General features: G+C 40.3%; 1 protein-coding gene and 1 long non-coding RNA gene across 2 annotated transcripts in view; one reads left to right on the top strand and one right to left on the bottom strand.

Annotated features, from left to right (window-relative positions):
- Positions 1-13,645, top strand: part of PALLD (palladin, cytoskeletal associated protein) — a 388,884-nt gene that overhangs the window by 168,675 nt on the left and 206,564 nt on the right. The window contains exons 6-7 of the mRNA XM_059374195.1: positions 655-796; positions 1,955-1,978. Of these exons, the coding sequence (XP_059230178.1) occupies positions 655-796; positions 1,955-1,978 (166 nt within the window). The remainder of the gene's footprint in view (positions 1-654; positions 797-1,954; positions 1,979-13,645) is intronic.
- The window catches only part of LOC132000441 (uncharacterized), a 22,380-nt gene continuing 9,311 nt past the window's right edge, over positions 577-13,645 (bottom strand). Inside the window, exons 4-5 of the long non-coding RNA XR_009399315.1 lie at positions 5,724-5,800; positions 577-786 (exon numbers count right to left, since the gene is read on the bottom strand). This is a non-coding gene — a long non-coding RNA (uncharacterized LOC132000441). The remainder of the gene's footprint in view (positions 787-5,723; positions 5,801-13,645) is intronic.

The following is a 13,645-nucleotide window of genomic DNA, read 5'->3' as shown; positions in this document are numbered from 1 at the left end:
AAAAATTTACTGGTCTGGACTTGGAATAGGGTCAGGGGCAACAGGGTAATTGCAAAGGAAGAGGAATTGAAGGTCACGAAGGGAGAAGTACTGCGGGTTTTATTATTTTACTCAGAACTTCAAAATGAGAAAGTCCCCAAGCTTCTTATCTTAATAAACCTGACAGAGGAAGCTCATTGGCAGAGGTGGGGGTGGGGGAGCACATGAAAAGGTTGGGGCATGTAAAAACAAATTGTGCCTTTTTTCCTCTTCCTGTCTGGTTTTCCCAGGAATCTACGTTCATATGGAATATAATTGTTTTAGGAAGTCTGCATTCCACCAGCTAACCCTTCAGTGTAAATAGAGAAAGGTAACAGGCATTGCCATAAAATTCCATAAATATGAAAGTGTCAGTAAATTTGCAGACAGACCCAAAAAGTCCACAGGCCCAGTGGTAACCCTTACTAATCTCATTACAGGGAGATTATGGAAAGCGAATGATGGATGGATTTCAAGGTGTCTATTTTTACTTGAGTTAGTGGTAATTATTTTATGATGCAAGTTTTGCATTTATTTATTTATTTATTTGCCCTCTAAGATTTGCAAACTTTACTTTCTGTTGTGAAATTGTGTAAAAGTGAACCAAAGTCTAATGTGTCTTCCTTGAATTTTTAGGAACTGCAAAACATAGCAGCATCCGAGGGTCAGGTGGTCGTCCTGGAGTGCCGGGTCCGAGGAGCACCCCCTTTGCAGGTCAAGTGGTTCCGACAAGGGAGTGAAATTCAAGACTCTCCAGATTTCAGAATTCTACAGAAAAGTAAGAGAGGTGCTCATTTTCCCACATCCATCCATTTTCTTCTCTCAAGCTTCAGGAAAACCAAGAAGGACTTAGTCTTTCAAGATGAATTGATTTTTTAAAAAAGATGTTTATTTATTTGACAGAGAGTGAGAGAGGGAACATAAGCAGGGGGAGTGAGAGAGGGAGAAGCAGGCTTCCCGCTGAGCAGGGAGCCTGACATGGGGCTCGATTCCAGGACCTTGGGATCATAACCTGCCCCAAAGCTAGATGCTTAATGACTGAGCCACCCAGGGGCCCTTAGCTGAAATGATTTTTATTTTTGAAGAGAAGTGAGACTGGGGGGCGCCTGGGTGGCTCAGTGGGTTAAGACGCTGCCTTTGGCTCAGGTCATGATCTCAGGGTCCTGGGATCGAGTCCCGCATCGGGCTCTCTGCTCAGCAGGGAGCCTGCTTCCTCCTCTCTCTCTGCTTGCCTCTCTGCCTACTTGTGATCTCTCTCTGTCAAATAAATAAATAAAATCTTTAAAAAAAAAAGAAGTGAGACTGGGTAATCGACAGATAAGTGGGATCCGGTAAATTAAAGCCATGGTGGTCACTTGTGTACCCCTTTGAAAGTTTTATAAGAGCTGTATGTTCCTTCTTCAGGAAGAAATATTACATATATTTGAACTCAAAGTTGGCCAAATAATCTTACGAGGTTTATAAGCCTCCTATAAGTCATGGTTTTTTTTTTTTTTTTTTTTTTTTTAAAGATTTTTTTTTTTAAGATTTTATTTATTCATTTGACAGAGAGAAATCACAAGTAGACAGAGAGGCAGGCAGAGAGGAGGAAGCAGGCTCCCTCTGAGCAGAGAGCCCGATGCGGGACTCGATCCCAAGACCCTGAGATCATGACCTGAGCCGAAGGCAGCGGCCCTGAGCCGAAGGCAGCGGCTTAACCCACTGAGCCACCCAGGCGCCCCTAAAACACTTTCTAGTGTAAGCTGTAACTGGAATTTGGGCTTCTGTATTTATAGAAATATAAATGGATCTATTATCACTCTATCTTTTGTATTACGGAGTTACCTATATCCTGCAGACATGTCCTGGACAAAGAGAGAAAGATAGGTAGGTTTCTTATTAATGAAACCCCATTCTAATACTCTGTTTTGATTTTTTTTTTTCATGTGGCAAAAAGAACCTAGATCAACAGCTGAACCTGGTAAGATATTCTCCCCCCGCCCCCTTTGGTAGTGTATCTTTTGGGTTTCAATAGTTCTTTGTTTCAGTTTTAAAGCCATAAGCAGAACAATGTTTTTGCAGTTCCCTGGAAATACAAAACCCCCTTAAAGACAGTATCTTCTTTATCATGGGGTCCATACACTCCATTTTATACCAGCTTCTTTATTAGTAAAACATTAAGTTTCATTCAGACAAGAAGGTCAACCTCGGTGACTTAAGGCTTTTTTAAAATGTAGTCTTTTCTATTCAGAAAGCAAACTAAGCTCATGATGAAAAAACATGCTCCTAAAATTCCAGTAGAAAAGAACCATCTGCCACATACTTCTGCTGACCAAAACCTACTAATGTCTCGACCCTCCAGTTTAGAAATGTGTCTTCTATGAAAGCGGCCCAAAGATGTAATAAGCGAGGCTGACCGCTGGCATTTCTCATTTATGTCCCCTGAGCTGCAACCTTGGAGTTGAAGAAAGTCGTCTTGCCCTAGGAGCTCTCTTAATGACCAGGTCACTTGGCATCATCAGAGAGCTGTTATATAGGAGCTCCAGGTCTGACTGGTCCCCTGCTCCAGACTTCTTATATACTTGGGACTCCCCATGAACTACAACATTGTTTGCAAAAGAAACAAAAATTTTTGTCTGCATTTCATAGGACATCCTCCTCGAGACTCACTTCCTTTGCATTTCTCCCATCAGGAAAATGACCAGTTTCACAGACTCCTTAGCAAAAGATAGAAAAACTGATTTGTGCCTCTGCCTTGGGGTTGAGCAGGCTCTGCCATTATGTCCCTTAGGAGCCAAGGTTCTGCTCTGTCCCTTCTTGGGGGAACTTAAATTTTCTCTGTGAGCTACTGCAGGTCTGATGACCAGAGTTCATCCTGAACTTTCATAACTGAGCATTGGGCCATTAAAATTAGGGTGTGATCCTTTTAGGATCCCAAGTTTAAAAGATGCTGAGTAGCATCCTCAAAGAACAATGGGGTTTGATCTACTGCCTTCTTGTCATGATTAAAACTAGAACATGCTGTCCCATCTAATGTGTTAGTCACCACATTGAATACTGCAGTCACTTTCCAAAATATGGAAATATACAATTTCATATTTTGTCTGTGATAGGTCTTCACATAAAATTGCATAATCCTTGTTCCCTGATAACATGGAGCTTCAGAAATTCAGTCTACTGCATGAGCCCACAGGAGGGTAGCAATATAAAAGCACCTGCATATCCTAGCAATATGAAAGTTTCTCCTCCCAGTGTTTGCTGAATTTTCTTATTTTTTTCCTTTCGGTTAGATCTGAAAGCATTTAAGAAAACAGACTCTTCCTTTCCAACTATAATAGTAGAATATGCTGAAAACAAATATTTCTTGGTACAGAACTATGTCAACCAAATCTGTCAATATGGGGCAGGGGCTATTACAAACAAAACACAGCTAGTTTTCTCTGATCTTTGATAATTTCTCTATAATTATATTTACCATAATTCTAGAATTGGTCCTTTGTCTTTAATAATGAAGCATCAAAATTCTCTCTTTCAGGAAATCTACAATTGGCATGTAGTGTTAAATAAAGTTCTAGATCATATTTCTTAAACAGAAGTTTAAACATATGAGTGGCTATTTCAGTGACTGCTTATGTGAACTGTTATGAGTGAGAATTTCAGAACAAGTCAATGTTAAAACATATTTGTATTTAAACAATGTTTTGGCATGCCTGATTATTATTATACTAGATAGGATTATGATTTCTTTTATTAGTAGCCAAATGTTTTCCTTACATTGACCTTGAAGTTGACTGTTGACATGGCTGGGGAGAAAACAAAATATATATTGAACTGTGTCCTTTCCTTAAGTGACCTGATTGACTATTTTATCCAGTAGGCCGCTGAACTTATTCAACCATATTAAACGGTTCTGGCTTCCCCGATAGCTTCCCTGATAGTTTTTTAGCCACTGTTAAGTGGAAAGGACAAAAACAGACATGACTACAATACATCGGAGGAAAGAGATAAATTTTATAGGACTAGGCCAAGTGATGTTTTCCAAATGCTAAAACATAAATAGCTTTTGAAATTCAGGAACATATTTAAGCATTCAGATTTCATTACCCTGTCTTCCTACTCTCTTCCAGTCCTCTGACACTTTCACTCTTGTTCTCTCCTCACTACCCGGTACTCACTTGGTCGCGCCCCCCCCCCCCGCCCTCTCTCTCTTAATCTCTCTTTTCATCTCTCCTTTTCCCTCCTTCCTTCTTTTTATCTCTTTACTCTTCTTCGTTTTTTTAAAAACGTGTAAGATGTGTTGAAGCTCTAGAAATAAAGTTGAAATTCACTAGTACCTAGCTGTAGCCCCATTAGGGATTAGATATTAAGATAAAGAAGGACCTAGCAGATTCTCTCCTAATGCATTTGAGAAACTAAAACAGGTTTTTCTTGTCACTACTGTGTTGTATCTGTCTAATGTGTTTTACACTCCCTTCTCTGTCTAGACAGAAGTCAGCTTGCATCACAAATCTTTTCAGACTGTTTTGTGAATTAATAGCTAGTCAGCTTACTTAAGACCAACATCCGTTTGTCATATTACCTGCTCTGGCCTCTTTCTTTGACATTCTGACTTTATACTGATTGAATCCTTCAAAGACTCGTCTGGGGCGGGGGCGGTGCGGAGGCACAGAACACTCATTTGACAGCTGTTAATACTCAGGCCCTTACTCAGCTGTCTGGAAGCAGCCACAAACTGTATTGAGTTACTTCTATAGCATTGTCTAATGGCATACAAAATTAAAAATACTGTGTCTTGTTGACTGGAAAATTATACATATAAAAATACAGTGCCTTGTACTTTCAGTATGAATCTCTGCTAGCCAGTGCTGCCCATCATCTTAGATCTTAGATCCCCGAGTCAATGTTCTGATTCTGTGATTCAGAATGTGAAGTTAATTATACTTGGTAAATGCAGTAAGGTGCTGAGTTGTAGGAGAGCAATGGTAAGGATGCTTGAGATCCCAATAGACTATCTGTAGCTCAAAGCTTAATGCAAGTCCAGGTTCAGATGGTAGGCTAAACAAAAGTGGGTTGTGTGAAGCCTGTGGTTCTCGAACCTGGGGCATCACACCAAATCGACAGAGGTGCTGTCGTGTTTGATGTTTTTGACGTAAACACAGTGATACTCAACATCTGATAGATACAACTACTAACTTGGAACAGTTCAGAGTTTCAACTCCAGAGCACTCTACATTCTTCTCTATGACATCTTATCATTTTGAAATTGAGTTTTTGATGTGTATGTGTTGACAAAAATCAAGTGCCACGTGAAAATCAGTGTGGAACGTGAAATGACGCTGGCTGGGGCCCATCTGATCTCGAGTCCTGTAGTAAGCACAGATGTGTGTGTTCATTAGTTAGTAACTGTGCTTATTTAAGAATAAAATAATAACTTTAATTTATATGGGGTTTTTTTGCAAATAATAACTTGTTAAGATCTAAAAACTTACACGTTCTTTCAAAATAACTAAATACATGAAGCTCTTGGGTCTATCTTTTGGCTGAGGAGCATCATAAACTATTTCTGAGATGGTTAGAGTCCCACAGACTAAGAAACTTTGGTTTGATCTCTGGGGAGAAAGGGGAAGCCTCAAGACCCATTTGAGAGTATACAAAAAAGAAAATTGAGTGACTCTTAGAATTCCAAATTCTCAGTGCTCCTACTCCCAGTCATCTTCTGAACTGACCTTTTGTAGTGCTGGCCTTGGAACATTTCCTCGCCTGCCAGAGCCTGAAGGACTCCTTTCTGGGCAATCCGAACATCCTAGGAGAAAGAAAAATCGATACACGTGATACGGGAGTTTCTCCAATAAAGAGGCCATCCACATTACCATAGCGGGAAGGCCAGAGTTGGCAAGCTCCTCTGTCTTGCTCAGAGCTTCCAATTAACTCAGAATCATGTCTGACAAGAAGAGAGAAAAGACCTCTGAAGAAACATTTGTCATGGGTGATCCAGAAGAAAAGAAGCAACTCCCTTGAAAAGCAACTTGGATAAAACAGACTTGTAGAGAGAAGAGAATGTAAAAGCAAAACAACACACCTCACAGATAAGAGAACTAGAGCATCCAAGAAGTAAAAATTAAAAAGATTTCAGAAGAGGGGAGGAATATTTGGAAAACAAAAAGTTCTTGGAATGAATTGGTAGCAGAAATAAAAGCTGAGGAACTGTCCCACAAAATAGGGCAGAAAGACAAAAAGGAATATAAGAGAACAAAGGTAAAAAAACAAAATTAGACTATGCTGGAAAACCTGCTTAAGTAGACTATACATGTATAATTGGGATTCCAGGAGAAAGAACAAAGGAGGGGGAGAGATTATCAATGAAATAATATTTTTAATTCTCCAAACTGAAAGATACTCAGTTTCCAAATGGAAAGGATTCACTGCATACACAATGGGTGAAAATAAATTCACAGCAGTGTATTGTGAAATTCAGAATATGCAGGACAGGGAGATGATCCTGCCAGTGTCATGTGACACTGAGACTGACACTTCAGAAAACATCGTTACATAAAACCAACAAGATCAGAATGACTTAGAACTTCTCAGTAGTCAGGCTAGACACAAAGAGATGGTGAAGCAAAGCCTTCAACATTCTGAAGTGAAGTTACTTCCAACTTAGAATCCTATACCCTGCTGGGCCCCTGGGTGGCTCAGTGGATTAGGCCTCTGCCTTAGGCTCAGGTTGTGATCTCCAGGTCCTGGGATTGAGTCCCTCATTGGGCTCTCTGCTAGGCAGGGAGCCTGCTTCCTCCTCTCTCTCTCTCTCTCTCTCTCTGCCTGCCTCTCTGCCCACTTGTGATCTCTCTCTGTCAAATAAAGAAAATCTTAAGAAAAAAAAAGAATCCTATACCTTCCATTCTATATGAAGATGTAGTCAATAGTTTGCCGACTTGCAAGGTCTTGGAGGTTTTCCTTCACAACTCTTTATATAGGATGTGCTCGACCAACAGTGAAGAATTCACCTAGGAAGAGCCGCATTCACCTAGAATTCACCTAGAAAGAGGTACCGGAAGCAGGAGATCCAGTATAGGCAAGAGCCAAAGGGAGCCTGCAGGAGGGTAAAAGCTGTGCATCGGGGTGGAGTAGTGTGTTGCAAGACAGACGCATGGACATTTTCATCATGAAGAGCTCATTGCCACTGCTTTGTCCTTTACCCTGATGACAGAATGGCAGTGTAGTAAGCCTGACCCAAATTCTCTTTTCTCTTGGCCTTTCGTGCTCTCTGCTCCCTGCCCTGCCTCCTGACTCAGCTAAGAACTTTCATTTCATCCCCCCGCCCCATTCTGACTTGATCTGGTGCTGAGATTTGGAAGCTGGCCACACTGAACTAAAAAACAAAGCGTAGGGGGGCGCCTGGGTGGCTCAGTGGTTAAAGCCTCTGCCTTCAGCTCAGGTCATGATCCCAGGGTCCTGGGATCGAGCCCCGCATCGGGCTCTCTGCTCAGCAGGGAGCCTGCCTCCTCCTCTCTCTCTCTCTCTCTGCCTGCCTCTCTGCCTACTTGTGATCTGTCAAATAAATAAAAACCTTTAAAAAAAAAAAAAAATAAATAAATAAATAAAAAACAAAGCGTAGGGACCAGCTCTTCCTGCTGCCTGTGCAGTTCCTGCCCACACTTGGCCCAGCCAGACCTCTCCACCAAGGTGAGCCCTCAGCTTCCCAGGACTTGCTCATGACCCTGTCTGCTGATTACTTCTGTGGGGGCTTTTGTGAACACACAGGGAAGCTGAAGCCCATTTATACTCCAAGATAGTTCCTGTGAACTTTCTCAAACAGTGACGAGTTTGTCTTTTCTTTATGCTTATGACTCAATTTTTTTAAACTAAACACATTTTTTGAAGAATACATATGTAGTAAACATAACAAAAATCAGAAGACTGGTTCTCAAAAGGAGAAGAGGAAGAAAGATTAAATTGGGGCATTTCTAAAGCTTTGGTAATATTTTATTTATTTGTTTGACAGACAGAGATCACAAGCAGGCAGAGAGGCAGGCAGAGAGAGAGAGGAGGAAGCAGGCTCCCTGCTGAGCAGAGAACCTGATGCGGGGCTCGATCCCAGGACTCATGACCTGAGCCGAAGGCAGCACCTTAACCCACTGAGCCACCCAGGTGCCCCATTTTAATCTTTTTTTTTTTAAGAGCTTATTTATTTATTTCTCAGAGAGAGAGATCACAAGTAGGCAGAGAGGCAGGCAGAGAGAGAGAGGAGGAAGCAGGCTTCCTGCTGAGCAGAGAGCCCGATGCGGACCCGATCCCAGAACCCTGGGATCATGACCTGAGCCAAAGGCAGAGGCTTTAACACACTGAGCCACCCAGGCACCCCTCATTTTATTGATTTTAGTCCAGATTCTTTTTTATCAGTGGTGTTAGACAAGCCATGGTTTGGTAGGTAAAAGCTGAATTTCTTTTTAGTTAGGCTAGACCCCAAAGAGGAAAAAAAAATAAGGGCTGTGAAGGAAAGCATTTATAAAAATGTTCCCTTATTACCCAAAGGACCTAGTGGTATTATCCTTGCTGCCTCATCATATTATGAGGTTTGGCAAACAAAATTATTTGTATTTAACCAAGTGTTAAATACATAAAAACTTTGAATGAAACTCAAGGTTGAATTCTGAGAGATATTTATATGATTAAGTAATTTTTAAGTAACTATTTAAAAAAACAACCAGCAAAAATAGTTCATAATTTATTAACTTATGACATGCCATCAAAACTTTTCACTTAGGAAAAAAGTGGATTAAAATGTATCATAGAGTTATTGATAACTTTAAATATTTTCCATCTTCTTAAATGGACAGTTTTTAAATATAGATAAGTCTCTAACTGTCTTTATTTGACATAAGCAGTCATCCCTTGGTTTCCATTTCTCACCAAAATGCATTTTACAGATGTCTTAAAGGGCTTTGTTCAAATAAGATGCTACCGGATGAGAATGTAGTATTACAACCTAGCTCATCTCTTTTCCTCATGGCTTTCTTCATTTGTATAATGTCAACCATATGAGCCATGGTGGAAGCTATGTTCAGTTTGTGATATCATTTCCCAGAGAAGAAAAGCTGAACAGCCCTTGGGGCACTCTATCTGGAACAGATTTTATCTAGTACAAATTCTGAGATGTAGCAGAGCATGGGGACCACTAGAACAGCCCGGCGCTTTGCTTTCCTTTTGTTGTTCTGAGAGTTTGTAGCCTTTTCTACCTGTTTCGGCAGCCATAGACTCTGTACATGACTGTGCTTTTATGCAATAAGAGTATTCCTGAAAACTCATATAAAATGAGTTTTGCTCAATCAAATTTGAAAAATATTTTTGTAAAGCTAAGGTTTACTTTTTCCCTGCAATCTGAATTTCATCCATACATTTCTTCAAAAGTATTTATGGGGAGGCTGTGTTGTAAGAGAGGCTAACAGCATACCCATGAACAGAACAAATGCTTCCTGCTTTCGCAGAGGCCAGAGTTGAGGGCCCAGAACTGAACAGACATTATACAATAAATTATTTATAGCTGTGAGTGCTGTCTCCAAGCAAAGTCTGCCATCCTAAGATTACAGTACATATAGTGGATCTGACCAAGTCTAATCAAAAAAGACTTCTCTGAGGAAGTCACATTTGCGTGGACATGTCAGGTGGAAGGCTTAGAGACAGAAAGGTCTGTGGCTTTGCAAGGAGCAGCTCAAGAGTCAGAGTGCCCAAAGCTCTGAATGAAAGAAGGAGAGAGGCACAAAAGGAACCTGGCAAGTAGCAGCCACCTGATCATTGGCTGTGGTTCTGTGACCACGGTGAGGATTTGTAATCTGTCCTCAGAGTCAAGGAAGGATGCGGCCATGAAAAAATTTCCATTCTCAAAGGGGCCTTCTGGTTTAGAAGAAGCAACTGTATACATAAGCTCAGGGTTTTTAAAAATGGCATAACCAGAAATACCCAAATCGTAGATAATATAAGAAGGAACTTTAAGGTTGTCAAGATCATCACTCTAAAACTGCTTTACGCCATCCCTGCTACGTAAGGGTTTATCCTTTTTCTGAATGTAGGTTTCAAGGCACAGCATTCGGTCTGTGTCTAGAGTTAGGGCATCCCCAGGTACTGAAGTGGTGATGATTTCTCCAAGTGTCTCTAGAAACTTCATCTTTTCAGGTATGGATAATCCAAGGTTGGGAGACCTTTCCTGAGAGCACCAGGCACTGGGGAGAGAGTGCAGGGACTCAGACAGGAAGGACCTAGGTGCTGCTGAAAGCCAGGAAGGCTTCCTGGCTCCCAGCAGCATCTGCTACAGGGAACAATGGTGACCAGCCTCTGCCTGAAGCCCATCTCTCAGAGGACAGCCAGGATATGAGGGTTTATTTCCCCAAATCTCAAAAGATTAGGCTGTTCTTTCCTTCTGATACCAATATGTCCACATTTCAAGCCCTATTCCAGGATATCTTGTATCTCTGAGGACACACAGCATATCTCCTTCTGCAGATGTATTTCCTATTAAATTACTTGTATAGTGAGAGTAATTAAAATTTTCAGATTCAGGAAACTCATTGTTTCTGATCTTAAATCTTTCTTTGCCTCATTTAACACTGAGTTCCTTGTGTCTTGAGCTAGAAAAAAAATACATAACTAGAGAGGCTTTGTATGGGGGTATGGAGAAGAAAAGCTTGCTTATGGGAGGCAGGATGACTATTTCAGCATTTTGACTCTATCATTAATTATTCATGACCTTGAGAGAACCACTTTGGACCTCACCTGAAGAAAGGAGAGATTTGGGCTAGTCAGTCTCTAAAACCCCTTATAGTAGTGATGTTCTAAGTTTTGCCCTTCTCTGGTTAAATACACTTAACTCCTTCTGTAACCATATGTGCTCAATTAAAAAATTCCCAGTCCCTTGTCCCTTTCCAGATACTCCTCACTTTCCAGTGGTTTAATCTTACATGAAGCTCCAACATGAATTATTTCCACACTTTTATCTTCCTCTTCAGTTGGAAGGCCAAGAGCTGTGTACAGTATAGTCAAGAACACACAGGATTACCTCATGCTCTCTTATCCTATTGTTTTTCTTCTGGTCAGTGAACTTTTTAATCATAATAATTGTGTACTTCAAATGTATCCATGTCTCTGGGAAGAATAAACATTGTTAAAATGTCTATACTGCCTAGAGCAAACTATACTTTAAATGCTATTCCGATCCAAATTCCACCGGTATTTTTCAAAGAGCTGGAGTAAGTAATCCTGAAATTTGTATGGAATCAGAAGAGACCCTGAATTGCTAAGAAATGTTGAAAAACAATAATAAAACTGGCGGCATCACATGACCTGATTTCAAGCTTTACTTACAAAGCTGTGATCACCAAGACAGCATGGTTCTGGCATAAAAACAGACACATAGACCAGTGGAACAAAGTAGAGAGCCCAGATATGGACCCTCAACTCTATGGTCAAATAATCTTCGACAAAGCAGGAAAAAATATACAGTGGAAAAAAGACAAGGCTCTTCAATACGTGGTGCTGGGAAAATTGGACAGCTATATGTAGAAGAATGAAACTTGACCATTCTCTTACACCATACACAAAGATAAACTCAAAATGAATAAAAGACCTCAACATGAGGCAAGAATTCCATCAAAATCCTAGAGGAGAACATAGGCAGTAACCTCTTTGGTATCAGCCACAGCAACTTCTTTCAAGATATGTCTCCAAAGGCAAACAAAGCAAAAGCGAAGATGAACTTTTGGGACTTCATCAAGATCAAAAGCTTCTGCACAGCAAAGGAAACAGTCAATAAAACAAAGAGGCAACCCACAGCATGGGAGAAGATATTTGCAAATGACAGTACAGACAAAAGGTTGATATCCAGGTTCTATAAAGGACTTCTCAAACTCAACACACACAAAACAGATAAACATATCAAAAAATGGGCAGAAGATATAAACAGACACTTCTCCAATGCAGACCTACAAATGGCTATCAGACACATGAAAAAATGTTCATCATCACTAGCCATTAGGGAGATTCAAATTAAAACCACATTGAGATATCACCTTACACCAGTTAGAATGGCCAAAATTAGCAATACAGGAAACAAGGTGTGTTGGAGAGGATGTGGAGAAAGGGGAATCCTCTTACACTGTCAGTGGGAATGCAAGTTGGTGCAGCCACTTTGGAGAACAGTGTAGAGATTCCTCCAGAAATTAAAAATAGAGCTTCCCTATGACCTTGCAATTGCACTACTGGGTATTTACCCCAAAGATACAGAGGTAGTGAAAAGAAGGGCCATCTGTACCCCAATGTTTATAGCAGCAATGGCCATGGTCGCCAAACTGTGGAAAGAACCAAGATGCCCTTCAACGGACGAATGGATAAGGAAGATGTGGTCCATATACACTATGGAGTATTATGCCTCCATCAGAAAGGACGAATACCCAACTTTTGTAGCAACATGGATGGGACTGGAAGAGATGATGCTTATTGAAATAAATCAAGCAGAGAGAGTCAATTATCATATGGTTTCACTTATTTGTAGAGCATAACAAATAACATGGAGGACATGGGGAGATGGAGAGGAGAAGGGAGTTGAGGGAAATTGAAAGGGGAGGTGAACCATGAGAGACTATGGACTCTGAAAAACAACCTGAGGGTTTTGAAGGGGCGGGGGGGGGGAGGTGGGGGGAACCAGGTGGTGGGTATTAGGGAGGGCACCTATTGCATGGAGCGCTGGGTGTGATGCAAAAACAATGAATACTGTTACACTGCAAAGAAAAAAAAAAATGTATCCGTGTCTCTCAAACCTTTACTGATTGAGATGAAGGTGAGCAGAGGTGACCACGCCCTAGTTTATACCTTCCTACCCCATTACACCACAGCTCATTTTATAGGACATAGTCATAATTTGAGCATGATTTCTAAAATACATTATTGAAATGATAAAACATAGTATATAACCTAGGTTTGGAATTTGAATAAATAATTTTTTCCTTGTGCTACTATCAACACTATAGCATTGGAAGTAAATATTCTGCTAATATTGAACCCAATTGGCTTTTGTTTTCACCTGGGTAAAAACTGAGAAAGCCAGAAAACTCTGTAGTGTTATCCATATAAATCTACATTTGCACTGGGTATACCAAATGTGTCTTTTAAAGGTCTGCTTTGATTGCAAAATTTCAAAAATGTGTATTAGTCAGTGGTGAGACATAAAACGAGCCATCAAAATCAGCTTCTCTTGGGTCTTATGAGGCCCGATGTCACCATATATAAAGCTACCTGCTACAGTTTAACCCAGTGTGGTCATATTATATTACTCCCAAAAGTATTCCAGTGAATTGTGGAAAAGCTAGAGTCAAATATTAGCCAATATTTTTCACAATTTCCAGCACAGGAAGTCTTCAGGGATCCCATCATTTCAAAGAGAAAATAATGTTATTTGAAACAAAGCGACAACATTATTAAGAACTTAAAGTAACTTGTAATTAAATAAGTGCCAGTGAATGTAATTCACAAAGGGAGTATAAAGGAAGACTTTTCATTTTATACTTTATGGTGCATTTATGTTTATTACTTTTATTTGCATTTTTTATCTTTTTTTTTTTTTTAAAGATTTTATTTATTTATTTGACAGACAGAGATCACA

The sequence above is a fragment of the Mustela nigripes genome, chromosome 1 (genome assembly GCF_022355385.1).
Source record: "Mustela nigripes isolate SB6536 chromosome 1, MUSNIG.SB6536, whole genome shotgun sequence".
NCBI classification, from domain to species: Eukaryota; Metazoa; Chordata; class Mammalia; order Carnivora; family Mustelidae; genus Mustela; species Mustela nigripes.
This window is presented reverse-complemented; position numbering and strand designations above follow the sequence as displayed.